Below are 13194 nucleotides of genomic sequence, written 5' to 3' on the forward strand. Positions count from 1 at the left end.
ATATCATTCTCAAGAATGAAGGGAAAAAAAACACTTAACTCTGCTACCCTGCTAAAGCAGACACAACTCTAGAGGAAAATGTAGCAGAATACCTCAAAAATCTTTAAGATAGATACAAAAATGGAAACAAAGTATACTTCAGAAATGTAATGGGAGATCAGTGGAACAACTTAAATACACTGGTACGTATCAGTTACTTCCTTCAGTGACAAAATGGAGACAAATATCAAATAGTAAGAGAAACTTATTTAAAAACTGTGACATGTCTGAAATTTCAATCTGTTTGCAACCTAACCAGATAGGCTGCTGCAGTTTCACGATACTGAAGAACGACACAAGACTCCTGGGTCAGAAACAAAGGACTTTGATACTCTCTGCTCAGCAGGAAGAAGGGCACCAGGTCAGCCTCAGCCGCCCATGCCCCTCCCCAGTCCAAGAGGAAGAGCAGCTCAGCAGATGCTGCACACAGGGCAGCCCTGTGACCCAGATGAGGAAACTCAGGGTTCAAGCGCAAGCCATGCCAATCTTCTAACAGGGCTGCTAGCCTGACTAGCCTTTGCCCCCAGGAAAACACTGCCGTTATTATGCCGGACAGCAAACAAATCTGCCCTTTGCCCAAGGAAGGAAGTCTTTTTCTCTTCCAAGGATGTCTGCTATAAAATCATCCTTGACAATATACTTCAGAACAAAGGCGCCGAAACATTTAAGACCCACAAAGACCTAATTGCTTCCCAACACTGACGACCTTATAAATGCATCCACACAATGTGAGACCGTGTAGTTAGAACAAATCACTTTTCAGAAGGATATTTAATAAAGTGAGAAAAATATTTATGGTCTACCATGACGTACAAAACACAGGTGCCCACCCCTCAAAATTACACACACACACACAAAGAGAGAAAGCAAACCTAATTTTGTTTGATATTGCTTTTCCTTTTTTATGTAAAGAGCTCACAATATATACAAAGTTAACAGCAATTCCTCTTGGGTGCTGAGAATATGCATGGCTTTTATTTTCTTCTTTTTTGAACGAAATTTTCTGTAATGTATTACCTTTTTAATCAGCAAAAAAAGGCTTTTTAAAAAAATATACACAAATATGATACCAAGGCAACAAATGACAAAAGAATAACTGGGTAAGGACAACTTGTCAAAATTCAGAATTCTTTTGTTTCAAAGGATACCACTGATAGGGATGGAGTAGGTACAGGTAGTTTGTAGATGTCCTGATGAAGGAAGGATCACAGATAGAGATGGAAAGCTAGGGGATGTTGGGAGCTCACTGTAAGTTAACAAATTGCTCAAATAAGCCATCAGAACAAGGCAGCCCTGCTGGACTAGTGGAGGTGTGAGAATTGCCTCAGGTTGTTGGGTTGGGGATGGGAAGAGGCCTGAATTCAGATTCAGATCAAGAGCAGGAGTCTGAGGACAGCCCTTCTGCTGATTTGAATACATGCCTATAGGATACCAAGGAGGAGCTACTATTCCCAGAAAGGGAGAGGCGGTCTTTTCTGAACCCCACCCCCTTTGGATGATAAAACTGTAGCCAACAGGATCCTCCTTGCCTGCCTGCTTGCGTCTCTCACAAGTGTCCTATCTTAATAAATCTATTTCTTGCCTATCACTGTCTGAGTCTGTGTTCTGGCTAGGTTCAGGCTGTTAGTGCTGTCAATTTCACCATCAAGACAGTGAAAAGAAAACTGACAGAATGGGAGATTTGCAAGTCACATATCTGATTAGGGACGTATACCCATAATTTATAAAGAACTTGTGCACCTCAATAATTAAAAATGACAAATATCCCAATTTAAAAAAATGAACAAAAGATCTGAAAAGACAATTCATCAAAGAAGATATACAAATGATCATTACGCACCTGAAAAGATACTCAATATAATTAGTTATTAGGGAAAGGCAAGTCAAAACCATGATGAGTACCACACCCAGCAGGATGAATAAAATGAAAGAGACAATAACAAGTGTTGGCAAATTTAGAAAAAAAAAATGAGAATTTTACACATTATTGATGGGCTCTTAAAATGGTGTGATCACTTCCAGAAAACAGTCTGTCAGTTCCTGAAAACATCAAACATAGGGTTGCCATATGATTCAACGATTACACTCTTAGAGAAGCGAAATTTTGCCTAAGAGAAATAAAAACATACTCCCCCACAAAAATCTGCACAAAGTTCATAGCAGCATTATCTACAATAGCCCAAAAAACACAACACAAATGTGATAAATAAAATATGGTACAGCCACAAAATGGATAAAAAGACATGAAGTACTACAGGTGCTACCACTTGAATAAACTTTAAAACAGCAAGCCACAAAAGACCACATACTGCAAGCCTCAATTTATATGAAATGTCCAGAAAAGGCAAATACATAAAGTCAGAAAGTGGTTGCTGGGGGTAGTGGGAGGGAGAAATGGGGACTGACTTAAGGGTTTCTTTTTGGGGTGATGACATGTTCTGAGATTTGATAACTGTGATGGTTACATAACTGTGAATAAACAAAAACAGAATTGTATACTTTAAAAGTTAATTTTATAGATGTAAATTCTATCCCAAAAAAGCTGTTTTTAAGTATATAGACACACACATATACTATGCACACACACACACAAAAAAAACACTGAAATAGAAAAAGATATAAGTGGATAATTCAGAAAAGTAACAAAATGGCCAACAAGCATATTTTCAAAAATGCTTCAACCTCACTAGAAATAAAAATACAATGAAATAATGAAGTGCTATCATGCCCCTTTATCAAAAAATTTTAAGTAATAAAGCAATGGTACAGTGAGAAAGACATGATGCCCTATTTCTGAAAACTGATATAACATTTTTGAAAAGTCATTAGGAAAGATCTATCAGCCATAAAATTGTTCATCTTCTGTGATGCAGTAATTCCATCTACTGCTCTATCCTAAAGGAGTAATCACATATGCACATAATAATTAATTAAAAAGATATCCATCATAATATTATTGGAACAGCCTTATGGGGAAATGAGTAATGTGATAATAACATTTCCAGAGGATAAAAAAATACTCTTCTAAAAGCGTGTTTTCAAAGACTACTATAGGATCAGATAAAAGTATACTACAAAATTGAATTGGGTGATCCTAAACTTCTAAGCAAAAAGTTTGAGCATTCACGCAAAGAAAAAAATATCAGAAGGAAATAATACTCAAACAATAACAGTGGTTCATTTCTATATTTTCCCTAATATAAACTCAAAAGCAAATATACTTGTATAACTTGAAAACATATTATTTTTTAAACACAGATGAAAGAAGAGATAACACTTAGTGCCAACAGTCTAATAACAGTGAATGACACAAAGAAAGCCAATCTTCTCGTGGCTCCACTGATCTCTATCACAGAGAGATCTTGCATACGAGCTCACTACTTTCAAATGGGGGTATGGATTTGTGGCTACAAGTTGTTGAGTTTGACATTAATTCTATGTAAGATTTTAGAATGGCTCCTTTAAGGGACTTTTGTATGAACCTAGAAATAGAAACCAACCATCAGCAGGAGATGTCCCTCAATCATCCGCTGACTACTTCATTTTTTTTTCTTTGATGAACTATTTGGAGAGGTGATAGAATGCCAGTTTATCAAAGAGCAGATGATAAACAGTAGGGAACTAGCACATCCATCACCAGGATGCAGAACCTGAGAAATGAGAGGAAAGTAACTTAAGCTACTAAGAAGTTGCATCCATAGCCTAGTTTCTTTCTTGGATGAGACCATGGATGAGGTACTAGAGGGCAAGGTTGTTAAACAGTGGATGGCACCCAACTGAGAGGAAAAGCAGATGTGTAACAGAGTAAGGGATTAAGCAAGAAGCTAAATCCAATGAGATAATATTCAACAGAGCTAAGTGTAAGATACTCTCGTTCAGGCAAAAGGCAGGAGAAACTTGACTTCACAGCCCAACATGTGGGGACAACTTCAGTCCTTCCTTCCACAATTAGCTTATCAGAAGGCCACAGAAATGTGGCTTGATGGCTTTTCTTTTCTTCTTTTTTTTTTTTTTTTTTTGCTTTTTAAGGGCTGTACCTGCTGCATACAGAGGTTCCCAAGCTAGGGGTCGAATTGGACTTGAAGCTGCCAGCCTAAACCACAGCCACAGCAACCCAGGATCCAAGCTGTGTCTGTGACCTATACTATAGCTCATAGTACACCAGATCCTTAACCCACTGAGCGAGGCCAGGGATTGAACCCATGTCCTCAGAGATACTAGTCGGGCTCACTACCTGCTGAGCTACAACAGGAATTCCCCCCAAAAAGTTTTTCTAAACCCTAGGCCATATGAGAAGCTTCCTACTACTGAAAGATATAATAAGAATCCTTATGAAGTCCGTTCCTACTCTCAGTCACTCTACTCTGTACAATAATAAGAAAACTGTACCAGAGATTTTTCCCAAGGGCCCAAAGCCCAAATCTCTAAGAGTGGATACAGTTTGAGCAAACTATACTCAAGTGAATAATATATAATCATTAAAATGATAAATAGGGGAATGACTTCGAAATACAGAATAAATATACAAAATAACAATGAACAAAAAGCTTAATAAGAGAAAAGTTCCCATTGCGGCTCAGCAGGTTACGAACCCAACCAGAATCCATGAGGACATAGGTTTGACAGCTGGCCTCACTCAGTGGGTTAAGGTTCTGGTGTTGCTATGAGTTGCAGGGTAGGTCACAGATGCAGCTTGTATCCTGTGCTGCTGTGGCTGTAGTAAAGGCCATCAGCTGCAGCTCTGATTTGACCTGGGAACTTCCATATGTCGCAGGTACGGCCGTTAAAAAAAATCGAAAAAAAAAATAGTTCAATAAGAGAGAAAAGCATGTTATTTATGACTATGTATAAAGGGCATATAATCATAAATTAGAAGTGAATTTGGAGTGATGTAAATATAACCTCATCTCATTAGGTTGTTTCTCTAAGAAATTGTTTAAATGTGTAACAAAAAAATCTGTACTCCCTTTTGAGGTAATCCTATCTCTTCTACCATTTAAATAATAATTTCCAAAGTATCTAGGTTCTGAACACTATATAAATCATTCTAAATTGTTAGATGTACATGAACAGAAGGGATTTAGTGATATAATATGTAAGATATAATCAAAGTTCCCTCAAAAATTAAGCAGTTACTACATAACCCAATAATTCTACTTCTAGAGATAAATCCAGAAAAAATGAAAAGTTGTGTTCTCCCCTAAAACAAATATGAGTGTTTATAGCAGCACTATTCATAATAACCGAAAAGTGGAAATAACCAAAATGCCCATCCATAGATGAAGGATGCACACAGTGTGGTATATCCACAGAATGGAATGTTCCTCTGCAATAAAAAGGAATTCAGCACCAATACTTGTAGTTCCTGTTGTGGTTCAGCAGTAACAAATCTGACCAGTATCCATGAGGACACAGGTTCGATCCCTGGCCTTGCTCAGTGGGTTAAGGATCTGGCATTGCTGTGAGCTGTGCTGTAGGCTGCAAATGTGGCTTGGACCCTGCGTTGCTGTGGCTGTGTTGTAGGCTGGCAGCTACAGCTCCGATTCCACCCCTACCTTGGGAACATCCATATCATGCTGGTGCGGCCCTAAAAAAAAAAAAACACATCAATATGTGTTACGACTTGGATGAAACTACAAAAAGCTGTGCTAAATGAAAGAAGAGTCACAAAAGGCCACAAATTACATGACTCCATTTATAGGAAATGTCCGGAATAGGCAAATCTAACAGAGACAGGAAGGAGAAGAGAGGCCGCATGGCTGGAGTAGTGGATGAGGACTGACGGCTAATAGGTACCGGGTTTCTTTGTGGGGTGATGAAAACATTCCCATTTAGACAGTGGTGAAAAGTAATGTAAATGTACTAAAAAACACAGAAATGTACACTTTAAAATGGCAGAAATGGTGAATTTTATGTTATTTTAATTGTCTCTTTAAAACTACATAGAATCACAAAATACTTAATACTATCAGAATATGGTACAATGCACAAGAAGCCTGGATTACTAAAGATAATACTAAAAACCGAAGGGCTGAAATTAAGAATTATTCATTCCTTGGGAGCTCCTGTTGTGGCGCAGCAGAAGCAAATCCAACTAGTATCCATGAGGATACAGGTTCGATCCCTGGCCTCACTCAGTGGGTCAGGGATCCAGCATTGCCATGAGCTGTTTTATAGGCTGAAGACGTGGCTCGGATCCTGAGTTGCTGTGGCTATGGTGTAGCTGTGATTCAAACCCTAGCCTGGGAACTTCCATATGCCACGGGTGTGACCCTAAAAAGCAAAAAAAAAAAAAAAAATTATTCATCCCGTTTTTTTTCCAGTTGTTTCCTGTGGGCTTACTTGGTACCAGAAACTATGTTAGGTGCTGTGGACACAGGGATGAACAAGATGTGACCCTCACTTTTATAGGGCTCCCGATCAAGCAGGGGAGCTTGACATTAAATAATCACTTGAATGTAACAAAGGGCATAAAGTGAAATACTGAGCTCTGTGATTTGAATATACTTGGCAGCCCTGATTTAGATGCAGAATTGGGCAATGGCCTCTCTGAGGAAATTATATTTCATCTAAAATCAGGAAGAAGAGAGATTTAGGCAGGTGAAGAATGGGGATAAGAGTATCCTCCAGGTGGAAGAGCAGTTATTTTCTGTCATGAGGCAGAAGAGAACCTGTTATGTGATAAACTCACGAAGGCTAGTTGTGACCAGAGGGTGGTTAGAAAGATGACAATGGTCACAGGATGAAGCCAGGAAGTAAGCAAGGGGTCGGCACAGGCAGGATTCTCACTCTGTATCCTAGGGACAAAAATAACCCCCTGTAACCCACATGGTAAACATCACTCCAAACCTGAATTTCAGCAGGGAAGTGGCATGACCAATTGTGCCATAAGAGTGTTGCTCAGGCTCCCTATGGGGAAGGGGCACTAGAGAAACGCAAAGGGGGACTTGGGAGACTAGTTAGGAGAGATGAGAATAACAGTTCAGACCAGAGTCAGGGTGGATAGGAAAGAAGGCATTTTCAAGGTCTGTTTTGGAATTTCTTTGGAGGTCATCCCATATTCTATTTTACAACTCAAATTTATACACGTGGGGAAAAATGTATTCTAGAAAGGCCAAAGCATAGAAAGTAGAGAGAATTTCACCAGGATCTTAGCTCTATCCAGACCTAAACCAAACCTTACAAAACACCTCAAGCTACTTATAAAAGTCCTCAAGGCTTTATATCTAACCAAGTAATACCTGAAACCCAAATTTTCCCTAAGCTTCTTATGGATTTTTTTCTTACCATCAAGTTTTCAGAGTGGCAAAGAAAGCCAGATAGCGAAGCAGGAACTCAAAAGGTCCACTGTAATGAGCACAGTGTCCTCACTTCAACCCAACTGCAAACTAGCTCATCCTTGGAATATTTTTCTTTCCCACACAGGAATCACTGCAGAAGAGAAACACCCTGCTTAGCATATGCCGTTAAAAGCTGCAGTTAAACACATGCAAGCGCCGCATACAGGCACAGGCGCACACACACAAACCCAGAAAGAAAGATACGCAAGGCATTCCAGATTATTCATGTGTATCTGTCTCCTTACACTGCACTCCAGAGACTGAAGCAGAGCACAGAGGCTGTGATGGATACCACACAGTTTACAAAGATTAAGTGAATGGCTTTCATTGTAGTAGGAAACAACTAGACACTTTACATGCATTTCCTTTCCTCTTAAAATAACCCCCTGTAACCTACATGGTAAACATCACTCCAAACCTACAGTGGGTCGAATAAACTTTGTGTATACTCCTCAGAAGCCACCTAAGGACATGAACTCAGGAAAGGCAAGCTACCTATTCAGTACCCCCAGAGGATGAAGAAAGCCAAAAACAAAGACGAGGAAGTTCCCATTGTGGCTCATCAGTAATGAACACGACTAGTATCCATGAGGATGTGGGTTCCATCCCTGGCCTCGGTCAGTGGGCTAGAAATCCGGCATTGCCGTGAGCTGTGGCGTAGGTGGAAGACGCAGCTCGCACCCTGCATTGCTGGGGTTGTGGTACAAGACAGCAGCTGTAGCTCCGATTCGACCCTTAGCCTGGGAATTTTGTAGGCAGAGGGTGCCGCCCTAAAACACACACACAAAAAAAAGACAAATATGACCATCAATAAATACACATTTTATAACACAAGCTCTGTAAGCACTGTTCTCTTTTCCACAGATACCGCAAAAATTACTTTTGCACTTCAAAAGGCAAAATGAAATTGTTTAATATATGGAATCACTATGTTCCATAACAGAAACTAATACAGGGATGTAAGTCAATTACACCTCAAAAGAAACAAATAAATGCATTAGAAAGAAGAAATCTGATTTGTGGTTACCAGAGTGGGGGTGGGGGGACTGGAGCTAGGTAGTTGAAGGGTACAAACTTCCAGTTATAAGGTAAATAAGTATAGGGATGTAGTGTACAACACGATAAACATAATTAATGCTGTTGCATATTACACATGTAAATTGTTAAGATAGTAAATTCTAAGAGTTCTCACCACAAGAAAAAAACTTGTTCTAGTTCTTAACTTTGTATCTACATGATGATGGATAGTCATTAACTCATTGCGATAATTATTTTATGATGGATGTAAGTTGAATCATCATGCTGTGTACTTAAACTTATTCAGTGCTGTATGTCAATTCTATCTCAATAAAACTGGAAGAAAAAAATTTTTTTTTAATTTTTTGTTTTAAAAATATAAAACAAAATGATGTCTAACTTCAAGGAATCATGTCATCATTTCTATCTATGTATCACTTTTTTTTTCTTTTTTTGTATTTTTAGGGCTGCATCCATGGCATATGGATGTTCCCAGGCTAGGGGTCAAATTGGAGCTGTAGCTGCCGGCCTACACCACAGCCACAGCAACAAGGGATCCAAGCCATGCCTGCAACCTATACCACAGCTCACAGTAACATTGGATCCTTTAACCCACTGATCAAGGCCAGGGATTGAACCTGTGTCCTCATGGATACTAGTCAGATTTGTTACTGCTGAGCCACAATGGAAACTCTCTCCATCATTCTTAAGGTTTTCAGCATCTTTGGGGTAGTAATGATTTATCACAATACATCACATTTACACAACTGCCCAACAGCATTACCAGTGTTCCTGGTCCTCCTTGGCACCTCGCATGTCAGGACTCAGCTCTTCTAAGAAGGCTTCCCTCACCCTTTATGGTACAGTTGATCTTCTATCCATCCCCCTTTCTGCCCAATGTCCCTTGTACACCTCTTTCCAGAGGTACAACTGCCTCCCTTCCAGACCACGAGTTCCCTGGTGCCTCGTGCTCCCAGGACCTAACGTAGAGCCTCTCACAGAAAGTTTCTCAGATGCTTTCAGAATGAAACTAAGGAATAGATGGCTTGGATCCACCCAATCTCTGTAGTCTTTTGTCTCCACCTGCATTATCCTATACGGGGTGGGTGTGTGTGTGTGTCTTTTCTGGGTTGCACCGACAGCCTATGGAGGTTCCTAGGCTAGGGGTTGAATCAGAGCTATAGCCACTGGCCTATACCAGAGCCACAGCAATGCCAGATCTGAGCCTTGTCTGCGACCACCACCATAGCTCATGGCAACACCGGATCCTTAACCCACTGAACGAGACCAGGGATTGAATCTGTGTCCTCATGGACACTAGTCAGATTCGTTTCCTCTGCGCCACGTGAGGAACTCCTATCCTAAATGTTAATGACTCTCATCTCAATGAAATTTCAGACAAGTGTCCATTTTCCTCCATTTTTTTCTGTTTCCTGATAGAAGGCATTTTTTTCTCTTTCCTGATAGAAGGGGATTTCTGGTTTGAAGTATGGCACTGTTAGGGATATTCATGAAAACAAGGTTTAAGGATAAATTTGAGAATGTCACTTGCTATTCAGGTTTGTGCAGAGTAAGTTTGTACCATAAACTAGAAGAGGCCTTTACACCAAAATTCATACTCCACAGGCAAAAAGCATCCAGTGTCACATCACCCTATCACCCTTGCCGTTGATGTTCACATCAGATACCATTTTTACCAAGAGCCCCCTTCACAATGGCAAAGAAAGGACGCCCTTGGCAAGGACAGAGGGAGTCTGGGAGTTAAATTCCTCATTCCGGAATAAATTATTTAGCATCACTTAAACCCTGAAAGCTTTGAGCCACCTATCTTGTGGTTTATGGCACTCTCCTGTACGTTTACAATTTCCCGATTATGAAGCAACAATTTAATTCCATAGTGCAAAACCAATACAGTTTAAATTTAGTGCTGGAATTGACATTATCTTGCAAACTAAAAGATTTTATTCTCCCAACTGACTTGAAACAACTGCAGAGTTTCTTTTACGAAGAGGCACTTAGGAACCATTCCAGAATTTAGGAAGGAATTTTTCTTACTGGACTTACTGCAAAGCAATGGCCCCATGAGATGAACAGGATCCCTGGGGCCTCCTAAATTCTGGCCACTCAGAACCAGATGTGATTTAACTCTGTCAAAAGCCCCAGATTTTTGAACATGAGATCACCCTGGAAACACGAGGTGGGGCACTGAAGTGGTATTAACAGGAGATAGCCAACAGGTTTCTGAACAGGTTTCTCTTAAGTTTAGGGTTTCTATCAGGGATGTCGATCATCTTTTTCACTCTAAATTATATTACTAGTACAACTATGAGTAGGAAGGTCTGGCATTAAAGCCAACTTCTCCAGTTATTTAACTAGAATGATGTGGGAGCAGTCGCTTTTGTTACTTCGGCAAAAACCAATGTTTAAAATACACCAATGAACGAATCTGTAAGCTGCAACCCACGGAAAAGGCAAAAGTGATGGAAGGATTGATAATGTCATTGAACTCTGTGTAAGGTCCACTGAAGCTGATAGCCTGAGGATGGAGAAGCAGAAGGGCGAGTTGGGCGGGTCTGAATCCTTAGATTCAACAAGCTTCAATGCATTCAATTCACCTGTGCAGAACTCGTTTCCTTACATATGTCGTTAGAAAGACTTGTTTTTCTTTCAACTGCTCAGAACAACCAACAGAAAAAAAAAAATTAATAAAATTTTTAAAAAGCGGCAACCTAGCGCTAGACCAGAAGGGAGCGTTTATCAGCATATCCGCAGCCCCCTTACTCAATAATCAAGGTTCCTTCCTGTCCATCTCTAAGCCACTGTGCACCCCAAGGACAAGAGGTTAGATCCCGAAACAGCCAAGGCTAGGCCTGGGAGGCGGCAGAGGAAACCCAGCCTCCCGGCGACCGGGAGATGCTCAGGCGCTGCCTACTGCCTCGCTCGCTGGCAGTGCCGGTTCCGCCGGCGCCAGAGAAGCCGGGCCTTCCGCCGGCTCAGCATCTCTCCTCCCGCTCCCGCTCTCCCTCCACCGCCCGCCCGCGTGCCACCAACCTTGGGCGTGCGGATGTGCTCCATGGCGGGCCCGCGGCTGCAGGTCCCGGGCGGGCGCGGCCTCTCGCACCTGCGCGAGCGTGCAGCGCGGCGGGAGGGCACGGGGAGGGGGCTTCGCTCCCGGGAGCTGGCCCGGCGCGGGGTTGGCTCCGCCCCCAGGTGCGGCGACGCCCGCGCGAGGCCGGCGTGCGGGGCCCCGGGTGCCCGCGCGGCCCTAGAGCACGCGCCTCTGCGCTCCTGCCACCTGCATGGCCTTCCGCCACCCCGCCTCGCGCCGGGCTGGGGTTGCCAGAGCCAGAACCGCTCGTTTCCTCTTAAGAAGGAGCAGCCCGCTTAAGACTGTGGGGTTACTGTTCCCCGAGACACAATGGGGGCCTTGTGTTGGGTGTGGCCTCTTGGAAGAGTGATGGGACTAATCCCTGATGCACGCCGCCCTTTGACTTCTTTACAGAGCGTCCCCGGATAGGTGGGACTTAAGGGTGGGGCAGGAAGAAGGCTACCACAAGCACTGCAGATCCAGTGTGATCGAGTGGGTTCTGTGTATTCCTGCACTTGAGCAGATGGCGGAGCATTTGGAATGGAGGTAGAAATGGCGGTAGCTGCAGCGCCCTGGAAGGTGCTATTAAGTCAGGCATCTCGCATCAACCTGCGACTTCACTGTTGGAAGAGAGGCTTTCCCTTGGCACCGTATTGGGTGTTCATTTAAAGACTTCACTTAGCTCTAACTGAACTGGAAGATGCAGATACAAAGCATCCATTATAAGGTATCGGGTTTTTTTTTCCATTTAAGATATTGCATAGTTGCCATTGTTAGTATTAAGCCAACTGGAAAAGCCAAAGACAAGAAATATGCATTGCCCCCTTTTTTCTTGCAACCCTGTGTATAACATTCCACCATAACCAATAATTGATGAAATTGTCCATAGCTCTTGGAATAATATCTATCCAATCTTTTCCTAGCTCTTACTCATCTCTCTTTTCACCTGGATTATAAATTCTTTGGCTGTAGACATTGGTATCTGTTTTGTTTTGTTTAATCTCTTTTTGTTCGATATTTGATAGACACGCTGCAACCTTCCAAATAAATATTTAACCAATACAGTGTTGCATTTGTCTTCAAATTTCCAGATCCCCTTCATATATCTTTTATCATTACATCCTCCTTTCCCTGTGGGAGGCAATTAATTAGGACAAGTGCAATAAACTGATGTTTGCATGTGGCAGAACTGACCCAGAGTATCATTTCTTCATTACTAAAAAACACCAGGAATAGTCAGGAGCACTCTGGTCCCAATTCAACTTCTGATTTCAGTTTCCTCATTTATAAAATGAGAAAGTCACCATCCTAAATGATCTCAAAGTTAGCTTCCATCTCCAAGTTGCATCAGTGCTAGGAATTCTATATCCATTTTGAGGGGATACATTCTGAATGGGATAAAAATCTTGGAATTATGTGATTTCAAGGCTCTTCTATGCCTCTGGCTAGTGAGTAATTTTTGCATACAAGTATTTCTGGCCTTACCTATTACCATAGTTTTTGTTTGTTTGTTTTTTAAGCACCCAAAACAGATTGGTAGGTTAAAAAATATAAATCTGAAGAAAAAAAAATTTGTCTTTTTAGGGCTGCACCTGTGGCCTATAGAAGTTCCCAGGCTAGGGGTCCAATCAGAGCACAGCTTCTGACCTATGCCACAGCCACAGCAACCCCGCATCCAAGCCACATCTGCAATCTACACTGCAGCTCACA

The 13194-nt window shown here is 41.6% G+C and overlaps 1 protein-coding gene across 1 annotated transcript in view; it reads right to left on the minus strand.

Annotated features, from left to right (window-relative positions):
* Window positions 1–11773, minus strand: part of MTMR7 (myotubularin related protein 7) — a 114808-nt gene extending 103035 nt beyond the window's left edge. Inside the window, 1 exon segment of the mRNA XM_003134197.6 lies at window positions 11448–11773. Coding sequence (XP_003134245.4) covers window positions 11448–11471 — 24 coding nt within the window. The 5' untranslated portion in view covers window positions 11472–11773.

This window comes from Sus scrofa, chromosome 17 (genome assembly GCF_000003025.6).
Source record: "Sus scrofa isolate TJ Tabasco breed Duroc chromosome 17, Sscrofa11.1, whole genome shotgun sequence".
In the NCBI taxonomy this organism is placed as follows: Eukaryota; Metazoa; Chordata; class Mammalia; order Artiodactyla; family Suidae; genus Sus; species Sus scrofa.